At 46.9% G+C, this 15217-nt stretch overlaps 1 protein-coding gene across 2 annotated transcripts in view; it reads right to left on the bottom strand.

Annotated features, from left to right (window-relative positions):
* Nucleotides 1-1283: 1283 nt before the first annotated feature.
* RSF1 (remodeling and spacing factor 1) overlaps nt 1284-15217 on the bottom strand; it is a 61288-nt gene continuing 47354 nt past the window's right edge. Inside the window, exons 10-16 of one of the 2 annotated variants that reach the window (XM_070942981.1) lie at nt 14438-14492; nt 10484-10593; nt 9095-9162; nt 7610-7817; nt 6154-6377; nt 4115-4306; nt 1284-2387 (exon numbers count right to left, since the gene is read on the bottom strand). In XM_070942981.1, the coding sequence (XP_070799082.1) occupies nt 1825-2387; nt 4115-4306; nt 6154-6377; nt 7610-7817; nt 9095-9162; nt 10484-10593; nt 14438-14492 (1420 nt within the window). In that variant the 3' untranslated portion in view covers nt 1284-1824. Of the gene's footprint in view, nt 2388-4114; nt 4307-4396; nt 5287-6153; nt 6378-7609; nt 7818-9094; nt 9163-10483; nt 10594-14437; nt 14493-15217 lie in introns of those variants that run through there. The other variant, XM_070942982.1, reaches the window with a different exon arrangement.

Raw genomic sequence — 15217 nt, 5'->3', positions numbered from 1 at the left:
AAAGTCAGCTTATTGCCCCCACAAACTGGGTCCTCATTTCACCTACCTTAGAAAGGATGGAAGGCTGAGTCAACCTTGAGCCTTGGCGAGATTCGAACCTGCAGTAATTGCAGGCAGCTGTGTTAATAACAGGGTGCTTTAGACCACTGTACTACCAAGGCTCTTCTGGTTTCCAGTGTGCCAGCTGGTCTTCACGCACACTGGAGCACTGGAAAATGGCCAGAAAAACGGTGAAAAAATAGGCTGGTTTTTGGGGCATTTTCAGGCTGTTTTTCAGACTGTTTTCAGGCCTGAAAACAGCCCAAAAACCGGCAAAAAAAAAATGGTGAAAAAACAGCATGCGCGCACTGGCGAGCTGGTCTTCGGATTTCCAGCGCTCCAGCGTGCGCACATGCACACACATCCACGCGTGTTTCGGTTTGGCCACTCGGTGCCGAAAAGTTTCGCCATCACTGATCTAGAGAGAAGTAAAACTACAACACACACTCAAGCATGCAAACACACGCTTCCTAAACAGAAAAATCTCCCAGGGAAAAGCAAAAACCGTTAAATCCTGCTCTATTTCCGCACTTCAATTTGAAGCAGATAATCGAGAACGCCGCGAGGGTTTTGAAAGCAGCCGTGTCTCCTTTCTTTCGCCACGGCTGAAAACAAGTCGCAAAGTCTGGGCTACGAAATCTCTCCCAGGAGTTAAGTTTATTGTACGCAAGAGAGCAGACGAGGAGTAAATCCCTAAGAAGCAACCTTGTGCACTTCCCAATAGTGCCGTTTCAAACTCCGGAAAGCTCATGAGAGTTTACACGGTTTTACTGTATGAAACACTTTTAAAATATGTTTATTGGGGAAGGGGGGAGAAAAGGGAGACCATGAATTAAAAGACGATGCCAAGAAAAATGTCTCGGTTGTTTGTTTTTTTTTTCCCGTGAAATTTCCTCCAAATCTGTCCACTCTGCTAAATAATATTCCGCATCTTGTCAACAGTTGCTTTTCTTTCTTTCTTTTTTTTCTTTCTTTTCATTTCTTTCTTTTTTTTTTTTTTCCAGGAAGGCAATTTACTAAAATCAACTAAGGTTAAGTTAGCCTACAAGTTCACAAAAATGCAACAGTTAAAGATAATTGGTTTCTTCGTTTCCCCTTAAAATGGCATGTTAAATTGTCGTCTAAGTTGTGAACATTTAAATAGAATATATATCTCCTATGAAAAAAAGTCGGAGCACAAGTGCTTCTCTCCTTGCGCCCCACTCCTTTCCCCCCCCCCTCCTGCCCACCCATCCCTCCCCCTTCCAAAGTTTTTAAGATTTTTGGGCCCTGGCCAAATTGGAATGCTTCTGTTACGTACAACCATAACATTTCCCCTAACAACTTTGTGCGCCCCCTCAGGAAATATAGAGTCAAAAATATACAATTCTCTCCTTTTTTTTTTTTACTACAAGCTCTGCATCTGGACGATTGGTTTTTTTTGTTGTTGTTTTTTTGTCGGGATTATGGAACTGGACGAGGAGGAGGAGGAGGAAGAGGCGAGGGAAAGCGATGGGTCAAAAGAAAAATAGTTGTAGAAAAAAAAAAAAGCGAAGGAAATCTGGTCGCTCGGATTGGGGGAGGAGAGGAGGCAGGGGAGAGGATCCTAAAAACAAAACAAAACAAAACAAAACAAAACAAAAAGTGGTACCCCAAAATTGCAGGGCTGGTGAAATTTCGACTGCTTAAAAAGTGATACTGTAGTGGAGTTTCCTAGGAAAAATAAAACACATTTTTTTTTTTTTAATAACTGGCCCGCTGGTATGAGCTACCATGGAATAAATTAGCACAAAAAACGGGAGTTTCTTATAACTGTTCGCTGTTACAGACGTAATCCACAAGGTCAGTTACTCGCAAGAGTTCGTCCTCGTCTTCCTCTGGTCCGCCGGCCTCCAGGCCGCCCCCCGTCCCGTTGGGTGCCAAAGTGGCGTTGGCTGTGCTGTCCTTGGTCGAGGGGGCTTTCTCGGTGGGCTTACCGATCAAGTTCTCGATGGCCTTCCCGGGGCTCTGTCCGTTGGTGGAAGGCAAATCCACCAGGCTGTAGTCCAACGGGCTTTCCACCTTACTCACATTGTCAAAGTCATCTTCCTCGTCGCTTTCTATCCGGTAGCTGGGTTTCTTGACGGAGTCTTGCGGGGCAGGAGAGGCCAAGGGTTTCTCGGCGGGCAGCGACGGCTTGCCGGCGTCGGGGCCGTTGTCTTCCTCGTCCGTCTCGATGCGGTTCACGCGCTTGCGAACGGGCCGGCCTTCCTCCTCGGGGTCGTCCTCGCCTTCCGAGTACTCGTCGGTGGTGTGGCTCCGTTTCCGGGCCGACCGTTTCGACAATCTGGCCGGTTGGTCGTCCTCAGAATGTTTATCCAAGTAGCTCTCTGCAAGAAGGATCAGATTTAAGAGCGAAATCTGGAAGGTTTCATGGGGAGGGGGGGGAATTACAGGTAGTCCTCGACTTACGACAAGCAAGACAGTTGTTAATAGCACTTAGCAATAGCCCTTAGACTTATATATCACTTCACAGTGCTTTATAGCCCTCTCTAAGCTGTTTACAGAGTTAGCCTATTGCCCCCAACAATCTGGGTCATGGATGGATGGAAGGCTGAGTCAACCTTGAGCCTGGTGAGATCCGAATTGCCAAATTGCAGGCAGCCGGCAGTCAGCAGAAGTAGCTTGCAGTACTGCACTGCGCCACTGTGGTTTGTTTAAGTAAGTTTGCTCCCATTTTATAAGCTTTCTGCCCACAGCCGTTAAGTGAAGCACTGCAATATCACAGTTGTTAAGTGAATGACTTCCCCATTAAGTTGCTTGTTTGTCAGAAGGTCGCAAAAGGGGATTGCCCCAGACACCGCGACCGTCATAAATATGAGCCGGATGCTAAGCATCCGAATGTAAATCGCGTGACCGTGGGGAATGCCGCAACGGTCGTAAGTGTGAAAAAATGGTTATAAGTCATTTTTTTCAGTGCCTTTGTAATTTTGGATGGTCACTCTCGATCATGTGACCATGCTGCAATGGCCGCAAGTCACTTTTTTTTCATGCTGTTGTTGTGTTCAAACAGCCACTAAACGAATGGTCATAAGTCAAGAAACAACCTGTGTTGTATGAAATTGTCTGAGTGACCTTGAGCTATTTCTCAATCTAAACGACCCGTGCAGAGTTATGATGATAAAACAAGAAAAGGAATGAATAACTTTGAACTTCTGAAGAAAAAGGTGGGAGTATCGAACGTCATAAATAAATACAAATTTCACACTAAAAATGGAATTAGTTACCTTAGTACAGGGGTCTCCAATCTTGGCAACTTTAAGACTTGTGGACTTCAGCTCCCAGAGTTCCTCAGCCAGCAAAGCTACCTTGTGGACTTCAACTCCCAGAGCTCCTCAGCCAGCAAAGCTACCTTGTGGACTTCAACTCCCAGAGTTCCTCAGCCAGCAAAGCTACCTTGTGGACTTCAACTCCCAGAGATCCTCAGCCAGCAAAGCTACCTTGTGGACTTCAACTCCCAGAGTTCCTCAGCCAGCAAAGCTACCTTGTGGACTTCAACTCCCAGAGTTCCTCAGCCAGCAAAGCTACCTTGTGGACTTCAACTCCCAGAGTTCCTCAGCCAGCAAAGCTACCTTGTGGACTTCAACTCCCAGAGTTCCTCAGCCAGCAAAGCTACCTTGTGGACTTCAACTCCCAGAGTTCCTCAGCCAGCAAAGCTACCTTGTGGACTTCAACTCCCAGAGTTCCTCAGCCAGCAAAGCTACCTTGTGGACTTCAACTCCCAGAGTTCCTCAGCCAGCAAAGCTACCTTGTGGACTTCAACTCCCAGAGTTCCTCAGCCAGCAAAGCTACCTTGTGGACTTCAACTCCCAGAGTTCCTCAGCCAGCAAAGCTGCCTGAGGAACTCTGGGAGTTGAAGTCCACAAGTCTTAAAATTGCCAAGATTGGAGACCCCTGCCTTAATAAATAGCTTAGCAAGGCTGCTTTGTGGTTATCTGGAAACTCCCCCCCCCCATTCCCCTCAACCTGTGTTCCGTTGTGCGGAGAGAGTCCTCCATGATTGCAATGGGATTTAAATGTGGACGGAGAATAGGAATGAAATCAATGCGTGTCCTACCTTCGCTGTCGGAACTGGAAAGCCTGCGCTTATGTATTCTCCTCATCTCTTTCCCGTATCGGAAGCTTTTCTGAGACCCTTCGCTTTCCGAATCTTCCTTGTAGTTGACTTGTCGCTTCTGATTCCGCCGACTTCGCCTTCGTCTCGTTTCCAAATAATCCTCATCGCTATATTCGGAAGACGCATCGGTTTCTGCGCGAGGCAGTAAGCCAGGAGATAAGAAAGGAAAGGAAAATGTCTAGGTCAGTTGATCGAGGGCAGCGTTTGCCAATCTTAGCCATGTTGAGAGGTGTGGACTTCAACTTCCAGAATTCTGCCAGCAAGACTATTGCTGAGAATTCTGGGAGTTGAAGTCCCACACATCTAACCGCTGTCACGGCTGAGAAGCACCGATCCACCGTAACATTTTCTAACCCAAATAAATGTATGTTATCCCCATTTCCCACCATTCCCTTGTCAACAGGTCTACTGCTCAGAATTCTGGGAATTGAAGTCCATACATCTTACCACTGTGATGGTTGTGAAGCACCAATCTAGCAAACTTGAATATCCGTAACTATCCAGATATGATTTTGTTCTGTCCCCGTATCACGCACACACCCAACCAGCCAGCCGAGGGTTAAATAAACTCGTCAAACACACAACGTCAGTGATAAGGAACTTGGCAGCAACTCCGTGGCTGCCTGCCAAGAGCTTTTACTCCGATAACACAGACAAAAATACACACAGTTTGAATAGTCCAGTTTGTAATTAAATCCACGGCAAATAGGTGTTGTGTCCGAAGGTGCAAAGTGCCTCGCCAGAGATTAGCTTTGTCCGTCACAGAGTCCGAATGGCCACCACACTCCCTTTTATAGCCTGTGGGGTGTGGTCCAGTGACTCAGCTTAATCTCTGGCACGCCTCCTTTTCTGCTGCTCACGCTTGTCTCTCCGACGCTGGCGTGGATCCAGCCAAGACTTATCTCCGTCACTGTCCGACTGCAAGGAGATACCTGGCTCCTGGCCAATCTCTTCTTCTTCAGGAGACACCTGAGGCATTGCCAGAGAGGAGGGTCCTGGAGAGGGAGGCCTGGCCGTCTCCTCTCCTTCATGTTCAGAGCCTTCTTCCTCCGATAAGATGGGCTCGGAGGACGGAGCCACAACAGATTTTAATCCCAGCCATTTCAACCAATCTGAGGGAAAACTTGGTTAAAGAGAGCCAGTTTGGTCTAGTAGTGAAGGCACCAGGCTTGAAACTGGGAGACGGTGAGTTCTAATCCCGCCTTAGGAATGAAAGCCAGCTGGGTGACTCTGGGCCAATCACCAGGAGACTGTGAGTTCTAGTCCCGCCTTAGGCATGAAAGCCAGCTGGATGACTTTGGGCCAGTTACTCTCTCTCTCAGCCCAACCCACCTCACAGGATTGTTGTGGGAAAATGGGAGGAGGAAGATAGGCTGTATACTAAACAGCCTGACCCCAAAACAGGACCATTCCAAATATTTCAGCCCATTTCCAGGTCAGAGAGTATTATGTGGAACACATAGATACGTGCATCTATGCAAAATATTTCAGAACAGCTCAATTTTTGTTTTTCCTGTCCGAAAACGCACAGATTGAACAGGGCTGGCTGGGGAATTCTGGGAGTTGGGACTCCACAGGTCTTCAAGCTGCCAAGGTTGGACACCCATCATATTCTTTCTTTTAATGATCCCATAATCCCTTGCGGGGTGGAGTCTGGGCAACTGAAGGAAGCTGAGTGTTTTACTGGCCGGATGCCCTTCCTGTCGCCAATGCAGAGTTTTGTTCAGCATATATAGTCACATTGTACCCAGAGAGAGAAATATCTGCCTCTACCTAGGATCGAACTCACAGCCTCTCGACTGTGAGGCGAGAGCTCCACCTCTAGGCCACCACACCGCTCTAAGGTTGGACACCCATGCTGTACAGAAAGCCAAAATAATCCTAATCTTATCTCAAGGATCACCCAAAGATGGTTGATCCTCTGGGAAAACAGATATTGGTCAGAACCACTCGATATTTGGACCGCCGTCAAGACTTACCAGAGTCGCCACTTAAGTTATCCTCGGAGTCTTCGTCTTCATCGTCTTCCGAGTACCTTTTCTTGATCGTTTTCCTCTGGAGGCGTCTGCTTTGCCTCATTGGCCGAGGGTGGTGCCGTCTCGGCCTACGCTTAGAGAAGCCCACGTCGCTGTCGTCGTTTGACGGCTGGTCCTCTTCACTTTCGTCTAGGTTTTCATCCGATATCACAAACTCATCCTGAGATCTGAGGGGAGAAGAGATCAACGGGGGAGGGTATTTAAAATGAAGGAATTTCGACTGAGAAATAAACTTCGGTGGTGAAGGAGCTGGATTTTGAGTGGGAAAAAGCCCGAGTCTTTGGGGGTTTCCTCCTCTGAGGGCAACGATTCACTCACTGAATTAACGGTTTCAAATAATAACACGTCTTTCCCAAGGAACTTGGAACCTATTAAAGAAAAAAAAAAAGAAAAAACTACCTGTAGCTTCTAAAAGTGCCTGACAAGGAAGTGCAGGTAGTCCTTGACTAACAACAGTTCGTTTAGTGATTGTTCAGAGTTACGATGGTACTGAAAAAAGAGACTTATGACCGTTTTTCACACTTATGAACATTGCAGCATCCCCACGGCCGTGCGATTTACATTCAGATGCTTGGGAAGGAAAGAAAGAAAGAAAGAGAGAGAGAGAGAGAGGGAGGAAGGGAGAGAGAGAGAGAGAAAGAGAGAGAGAGAAAGAAAAGAAAGAAAGAAAGAAAGAAAGAAAGAAAGAAAGAAAGAAAGAAAGAAAGAAAGAAAGAAAGAAAGAAAGAAAGAGAAAGGAAGGAAGGAAGGAAGGAAGGAAGGAAGGAAGGAAGGAAGGAAGGAAGGAAGGAAAGGAAGGAAGGAAGGAAAGAAGGGGGAGGGAGGGAAGGAAGGAAGGAAGAATTGAAAGGAAAGAAAAAGGGAGGGAGGGAGAGAGAGAGAAAGAAAAGAAAGAAAGAAAGAAAGAAAGAGAGAGAGAGAGAGAAAGAAAGAAAGAAAAAGAAAGGAAGGAAGGAAGGAAGGAAGGAAGGAAGGAAGGAAGGAAGGAAGGAAAGAAGGGGGAGGGAAGGATGGAAGGAAGGAAGAATTGAAAGGAAAGAAAAAGGGAGGGAGGGAGGGAGGGAGGGAGAGAAAGAAAGAAAGAAAGAAAGAAAGAAAAAACAGAGGGAGTGTGGAGGGAAGGAAGGAAGAATAGAAAGTAAAGAAAAAGGGAGAGAGAGAGAAAGAAAAGAAAGGGAGGGTGGGTGGAAGGAAGGAAGGAAGAAGAGTAAAGAAAGAAAGGAAGGAAGGAAGGAAGAAAAGAGAAAGAAAGGAAGCAAGGATGAAAAGAAAGAAAGAAAGAAAGAAAGAAAGAAAGAAAGAAAGAAAGAAAGAAAGAAAGAAAGAAAGAAAGAAAGAAGAAACAGGGAGGGAGGGAGGGAGGGAGGAAGGAAATATAAGAGCGTATAAGATGCCTCACCCTTCACTGATTCTGAATTCATCCTCACTCTCTTCTTCATCCAGGTTGCTGTCACTATCCAGGTCGTTCAGCCGCCGCCGTTTCTTGCGTCGGAGAGCAGCGGCTCTGGGGGGCCGTTTGCTCTCCTTCCTTTCTTCCTCCAGGATGGTGGAGATATCCTTGCCTCGATGGCCTGTGATGTTAGACATGTCCTTCCCTCTTCCGACACCTACGTTTGGGGGGGGGGGGGGGCGGGTCAAGAGGACGGAGACAATGAACCGCTGTAGGCCTTCTTACACCCTCCGCTTCTCTTCCCCTGCGTCCATAATCTCCCTTCCACACAACAATGGGGTGCAAGGTTTTTGGATCAAGGGCCACGCCTGGCTTTCCAATGGTCCTCACTCCCCTCAAAATGGGGTGAGAAGTAAGCGCCTTGTTGCACGTTTGAGTTAATTCCCATGTACAGGAAATCCTCAACTTACAATCGCGACCGAGCCCAAAATATCCATCGCTAAGCAAGACGACGGGTTAAGTGAGATTTGCCCCATTCTATGTCCTTTCTGGCCACAAGTCGTTAAGGGAATCACTGCAGTTGTAAACACCATTGACTTTGCGGGCCAGAAGGTCGCAAAATGTGATCACATGACTCCAGAAGGCTGCAACCATCGTAAGGGTGAAAAATGATCATAAGTCACTTTTTCCAGTGCCTTTGTAACTTCGAATGGTCACTAAACGAATGGTTGTAAGTCGAGGACTGCCTGTACCTAGGATTTTAGCCACTAGCAAAAATAGCAGGGCCAAGAAAATCCCAAATTTATATTTGACGAAGAGGATAAAAGCCAAATTCCACTATTATTGCATTTAGCAAATATGCAGTTCTCCTGTCCCGGAGTGAAACAGCTCAGTATCTAAATCCCTCAAACGAAATCTGGCATCTGCCGTGCCAAAATTCGGAATAACCATTCACTGCTCCACTCACCCAAATATTCCTCTGGATAGCAATAACGCTTAGACTTATATACTGCTTCACAGTGCTTTTACAGCCCTCTCTAAGCGGTTTACAGAGTGAGCCTCTTTGCCCCCCAACAATCTGGGTCCTCATTTTACCCACCTCGGAAGGACAGAAGGCTGAGTCAACCCTGAGCTGGTCAGGATCGAACAGCTGACAGTGGGCAGAGTTAGCTTCCAATACTGCATTATAACTGCTGCACCCCCATGGTTCCTTCCTTTCCTTTCCTTCCTTCCTTCCTTCCTCCCTCCCTCCCTTTCCTTCCTTCCCTCCCAATAACACTTAGACATATACCGTTTCACAGTGCTTTTACAGCCCCTCTCTAAGCAGTTTACAGAGTCAGTATATTGCCCCAACAATCTGGGTCCTCATTTTACTCACATCGGAAGGATGGAAGGAAACCTTGAAGATCAGGATCGAACTGCTGGCAGTGAGCAGAGTTAGCCTGCAATACTCATTCTAACCACTGTGCCACCATAGCTCCCCCCAAAGCTTACCTCCTCCATCGGCCTCCTTGATGTCGTCTTCTATGGCTTCGTCAATGGCCTCATCAAACTCATCAAACCTGCAGAAACAGGAATTCAGGATGATGATGCTATGACGACTATGCGTCAACCCATAGCAACTTGGTTTAGCAATCCCACAGGACCTTCTTCGTGAAAATAGGATATCACTCATATTTACTTATTTGATTTGTATTCCATGTTTATTTTGGGCAATTCAAGGTGATGTGCGTAACACACCTGTCATGTTTTCCCCTCAAAATAACTTTGTGAGGTGGGTTGAGGAGAGAGGGAGAGGGGGGGGGGGAGAGAGAGAGAGAGAGAGAGAGAGAGAGAGAGAGAGAGAAAGAGACAGGAAAAGAGAGAGACAGACAGACAGACATGAGAAAGAGAAAGAGAAGCAAAGACAGAGAGACAGAGATGGAGAAACAAAGAGAGACAGAAAGAGAGAGAGACAGACAGACAGACACAAGAAAGAGAAAGAAAGAGAAGCAAAGAGAGACAGAGATGGAGAAACAAAGAGAAACAGAGAGAGACGGAAAGAGAGAGCGAGACAGACAAACAGACAGAGATGCGAGAAAGAGAAAGAAAGAGAAGCAAAGAGAGAGAGACAGAGATGGAGAAATAAAGAGAGACAGAGAGATGGAAAGAGAGACAGACAGACACAAGAAAGAGAAAAAAAGAGAAGCAAAGAGAGAGAGACAGAGATGGAGAAACAAAGAGAGAGAGAGAGAGAGACGGAAAGAGAGAGAGACAGACAGACAGAGACACGAGAAAGAGAAAGAAAGAAATGGAAAGAGAGAGAGAGAGAGAGAGAGAGAGAGAGAGAGAGAGAGAGAATATGCAACTGACCCAAAATCACCCAGTAGGCTTTCGTGCTTAAGGGAGGACTAGAACTCAGATCTCCTGGTTTCTAGGCCAGCATCTTCACCACTGTACCAATCAGCTCTCTAAAAGCTTTGCCAATTGAAGTTATCCTAATGCTAAGCGCGTATTTCACCTGTAATGCCGCTGAAAGGAGATTATACCTCAATGTAACATTATCTGTGCCTCAGCCACTCGTCAAGGGATAAGCAATCAAGCATACTGAATTTAATAGGTAAATAAACTTCTTTTCAAAGTCAAAGCAAAATACGGGAGGGGAAGGAAGAGGGGAGAACTTTCCAACCACCCAAAGTTTTGGAGGTGAGGAAGGTTGAGTCGAAAACACTTTTCCTCCATTGCTCCACAGTTCTCCTCTTCCTTCTCCCCGGAAACCCCACTCTCTTCTAGCACTGATGATGTTAGCTAGTTGGGTCATGAAATGTCTGCAAGAAAACAACCAAGCTCAGAGAGCACCAAAGACTCCACTGAGCTACAAATATTCTTTTATTAGTAATTTACCTGTAGCTGATACACTTCCGCTGCCTGGTCGACCGCCTTTCCAGCAGCTTTGCCTTTGATTTTTTGGACTCTTTCTTCTTTTCGTCGACAGGCTCTGGAATTTCAGGCTCCTGTTTTAAAAAAGACAAAACGCCCTTCAGATACACCACACCCGTTGCAGCCAATGTAACAACGTCCTTCTACTCTTCAGCCATCTATGCTCAGCCTCAATCCTGCCTTGTGTCAATGGAAATACCAGGCGAGTCCTTGATTTATAACCACAGCTATGGCTAAGCGAGACAGATAAAGGAGTTGTGCCCCATTTTACGACTTTCCTTCAAGCTATTCTCCAAAGCACCTGAGGGCAGGACAAGAAGCAATGGGTGGAAACTAATCAAGGAGAGAAGCAACTTAGAACTAAGGAGAAATTTCCTGACAGTTGGAACAATTAATCAGTGGAACGACTTGCCACTAGAAGTTGCGAATGCTCCAACTCTGGACGTTTTTAAGAAGATGTTGGATAACCCTTTGTCTGAAGTGGTGTAGGGTTTCCTGCCTATGCAGGGGGTTGGACTAGATGACCTCCAAGGTCCCGTCCAACTCTGTTATTCTATTCTATTCGAAGGAAGGAAGGAAGGAAGGAAGGAAGGAAGGAAGGAAGGAAGGAAGGAAGGAAGGAAGGAAGGAAAGAAGGAAGGAAAGAAGGAAGGAAAGAAAGAAGGATGGATGAAAGGAAAGGAGGGAGGGAGGGAGGGAGGGAAGGAAGGAAGGAAGGAAAGAAGGAAGGAAAGATGAAAGGAAGGAAGGAGGGAGGGAGGAAGGGAAGGAAGGAAGGAGGGAGGGGGGGGAGGGAGGGAGAGAAGGAATGGAAAGAGACTACAAGGAAGGAAGGAAGGAAGGAAGGAAGCAAGCAAGCAAAGGAGGAAGGAAGGAAGGAAGGAAGGAAGGAAGGAAGGAAGGAAGGAAGGAAAGAAAGAAAGAAAGAAAGAAAGAAAGAAAGAAAGAAAGAAAGAAAGAAAGAAAGAAAGAAAGAAAAGGGACTGCAACGATAGGATAAGAAGCAATGGGTGGAAACTAATCAAGGAGAGAAGCAACTTACAACTAAGGAGAAATTTCCTGACAGTTAGAACAATTAATCAGTGGAACAGCTTGCCTCCAGAAGTTGTAAATGCTCCAACACTGGAAATTTTTAAGAAGAAATTGGATAACCCTTTGTCTGACGTGGTTAGGGTTTCCTGCCTAAGCAGGGGGTTGGACTAGAAGACCTCCAAGGTCCCTTCCAACTCTGTTATTCTATTCTATTCTTGCCACATTTCTTAAGTGCATCACTGCAGTTCTTAGAGTTAGTAACACGGTTATTAAGTGAATCTGGCTTCCCCGCTGAGTTTGCTAGTCAGAAGGTCGCAAAAGGGGAATCACATGACCCCGGGACACTGCGAACATCATTAATATATGTTGGTTGCCCAGCGTGTAAATTTGACCGTGGGGATGCTGCAAAGGGTCATTGGTATGAAAAAAACAGTCGTAAGGCCATTTTTTTTTCACTGTCGTTATAACTTCGGTCACTTAAACAAATGGTTGTAAGTGGAGGACTATAGTTTCCCTAATACCAAATGAAGCCATGCTCTCAAAACGTGCAATTAACAGATCTGCCCAAGATGGCCAGTTTTGCAGAGATGGCGAAGATTTCAGCATACTTAAAAGATTGCTCACAAGAGACTTATGTATGGGAGTGGAAAAAGTGGATAGATTATGTGCAGAATAAATATCAAACTAGGAAATATCAGATAGCTTTTAATTGGAAGTATTATATAGGGATAGAATAATAATAGAATTTTGTGATGTGGAAAATATACAGGGGGTGGAGGGGTTCAAGTTTTATAAAATGTGATTTTGATGTGGATTATATTTTGTGGAAGTCCTGGGGGGATGGGAGGGTTAGGGGGGTTAATTGGGGAGAAAATGTATTTGTAAAACTTTTTCAATTAAAAAAAAAAAAAAAAAACCAGATTTGCCCAACGATAGATGCCAAGGTGGAAGTTCTGTTATGAGGCCTTCCCTCAAATCTACAAAGGCAAACATCACTACAAGCTGAGAGGAGAACCACACAAAACCCAACTACTCTTCATCCTGAGTGTTCGGGAAACTAGGCTTGGGGCCCAGGAGATCTCCTGATCTACTCTGTGAAGAGCCCCTAAAACCAGGATGGCGAACCAGAAGTGGCACGCATTTGCTGCATGCGTAGCGTTGGCCCAGGTCAGATCTCCGTGGCATTTCTTTCGTGAGCTTCTGTTTCCCTACAAACGACGAAACAGAAGCTCGCGAAAGAAAAAGATCTTACCTCTCGCCGCGCTGCCGGTGTTGGGATGCCCCGCCTCCTGCTGGCCAGCTGGTCTTCGGGTCTCTGCTGCGCATGCCCGTGCATGTGCCTGTCCACGCACGCACGTATTTGGGCGCGCACACACGCCTTTCAGTTTGGGCATGCCCATGCACGCAGTTTGGGCACTCGGCAGTGGTGAAATCCACATTTTTTTACTACTGGTTCCGTGGGCGTGACTTGGTGGGCGTGGCATAGCTTGGTGGGCGTGGCACGGGAAGGATACTGCAAAATCCCCATTCCCTCCCCACTCCTGGGGGGAAGGATACTGCAAAATCTCCACTCCCACCCCACTCTGGGGCCAGCCAGAGATGGTATCTGCTGGTTCTCCGAAATGCTCAAAATTTCCGCTACCGGTTCTCCAGAACCTGTCAGAATCTGCTGGATTTCACCCCTGGCACTCGGTGCCTAAAAGGTACGCCATCACTGCTCTAAGGGCATGGTGCTCACCATCTCATTTGTCAGAAATGGGGTAGGTTCTCCTGTTTGGGCAGGGGGTTGGACTAGATGACCTACAAGGTCCCTTCCAACTCTGTTAATCTAATCTCCGTTTCTGGGCCAAGGTGTTCTGTCCCCGTCTCACACACGCACACAAACAAACAGACAGCCGGGGGTTAAATAAACTGGCAGACAACCAATTCGTCCGATAAGACGCTTGGCAGCAACCCAGTAGCTGCTTGCCAAGAACTTTTACTCAATAAACAAAATACACACAGTCAAGAATTGTCCAGTTCGTAAAATAAATCCAAGGCCGATAACGTTGTTTCCACAGATGCAATGTGACTCGATAGTAGTTAGTTTTGTCCGTCATAGAGTCTGAATGGCCACCTCACCCCCTTTTATATCCTGTGGGGTGTGGTCCAGTGATTCAGCCTAATCTCTGGCACGCCCTTTTCTTCTGTTGCGTGCACTTATCTCTGCAACGCTGCCGAGGATCCAGCCAAGACTCATTACCCTCATCACTGTCCATCTGTGGCTGCGTGGACGTGCTTGGCCCCGGCCCTATCTCTTGCCCTTCGGCGGACACCGAAGGCATTGCCAGAGAGGAGGGTCCTGGAGAGGGAGGCCTTGCCAACTCCTCTCCTTCACTCTCGGAGTCCTCTCCTGACGATGACACAGGCTCAGGTAACGGAGCCACAACACAAGGGAGCCAGCCTTGTCCAAAGACTATTTCCATGTGGGCCAGCGTGGCTAATACGCCAAAGGTGCAGGGAACGCTGTGACCTTCCCACCGAAGTGGTATCTATTGATGTACTCGCATTTGCATGCTTTCAAACTGCTAGGTGGGCAGGAGCTGGAGCAAGGAATGGGTGCTCACCCTGTGGTGCAGCGCTCAGGACTCGAACCTTGAGTGTCAGCTTTCCAGCTGACAAACACACTGGCTTTTAACCGCTGAGTCATCGTGCTTCCCCCCCCCCAATCCAAATAGCACGAACTAAATATTTTAGAAGGGAAAAAAAAAAACCCCCAAGGAAGCAACTACCTACAACTAATGCTGACAGTGCGAATTCTGCTTTTTCTCAGGCTAGAATTTTTTATGCTTTTCAGCGGCATAGGTCGTTAACTCAAAAAGAAATCAGGAGATCTGTTTCACTTACCCGCGGAGGAATGATGTTCTCGATGCTAATGCCCACATAGACAAGACGTTCCTTCCTTGGAGAGAGAAAAAAAAAACCATACCAAAAATGCTGTTATGGTCCAGGAGAGATTTAGCATGGTCTAATGGAAAAGCCAATATTCTACGCTTCTTTGGAGCAGTAACAAAATTTTGAGTTTCTTCAAACTGTCCAGTGTTTGAACCGACAAGTTTCGTACCTCTCTAGCACATACATGCCTTTTTTTTTTTTTTGGTATAATCAATCTTTTTATACTGATTTTACTAGGATCATACAATGAACATTATGACAATCAGGAGAGGCTGTGATTTCAATGCTAGGTAGAGGGATGACCTGCGCACGGTCACTCATGCCCGTCTGGACTACTGCAACGCTCTCTACATGGGGCTCCCCTTGAAGAGCGCTCGGAGGCTCCAATTGGTACAGAATGCGGCCGCACGGGTGATTATGGGGGCGACTCGTCACACCCACGTGACACCTCTCCTGCACGAGCTGCACTGGCTCCCAGTGGTCTTCCGGGTGCGATTCAAGGTGTTGGTTACCACCTTTAAAGAGCTCCATGGATTAGGACCGGGGTATATACGAGACCGCCTTCTGCCATCGACAGCCTCCCACCGGCCAATACGGTTCCACAGAGAAGGGCTCCTCAGGGTGCCGTCGGCCAAACAATGTTGACTGGCGACGCCCAGGGGGAGAGTCTTCTCTGTGGGGGCACCAGCCCTCTGGAATGAGCTGCCCCTAGATGTGCGTATGATCCCCGAC

Source organism: Pituophis catenifer, unplaced genomic scaffold (assembly GCF_029215685.1).
Source record: "Pituophis catenifer annectens isolate HBS135680 unplaced genomic scaffold, rPitCat1.0.hap2 SCAF_4, whole genome shotgun sequence".
Classification (NCBI taxonomy): domain Eukaryota; kingdom Metazoa; phylum Chordata; class Lepidosauria; order Squamata; family Colubridae; genus Pituophis; species Pituophis catenifer.
The sequence above is the reverse complement of the archived record's forward strand: the minus strand, read 5'-3'. Positions and strand labels throughout refer to the sequence as shown.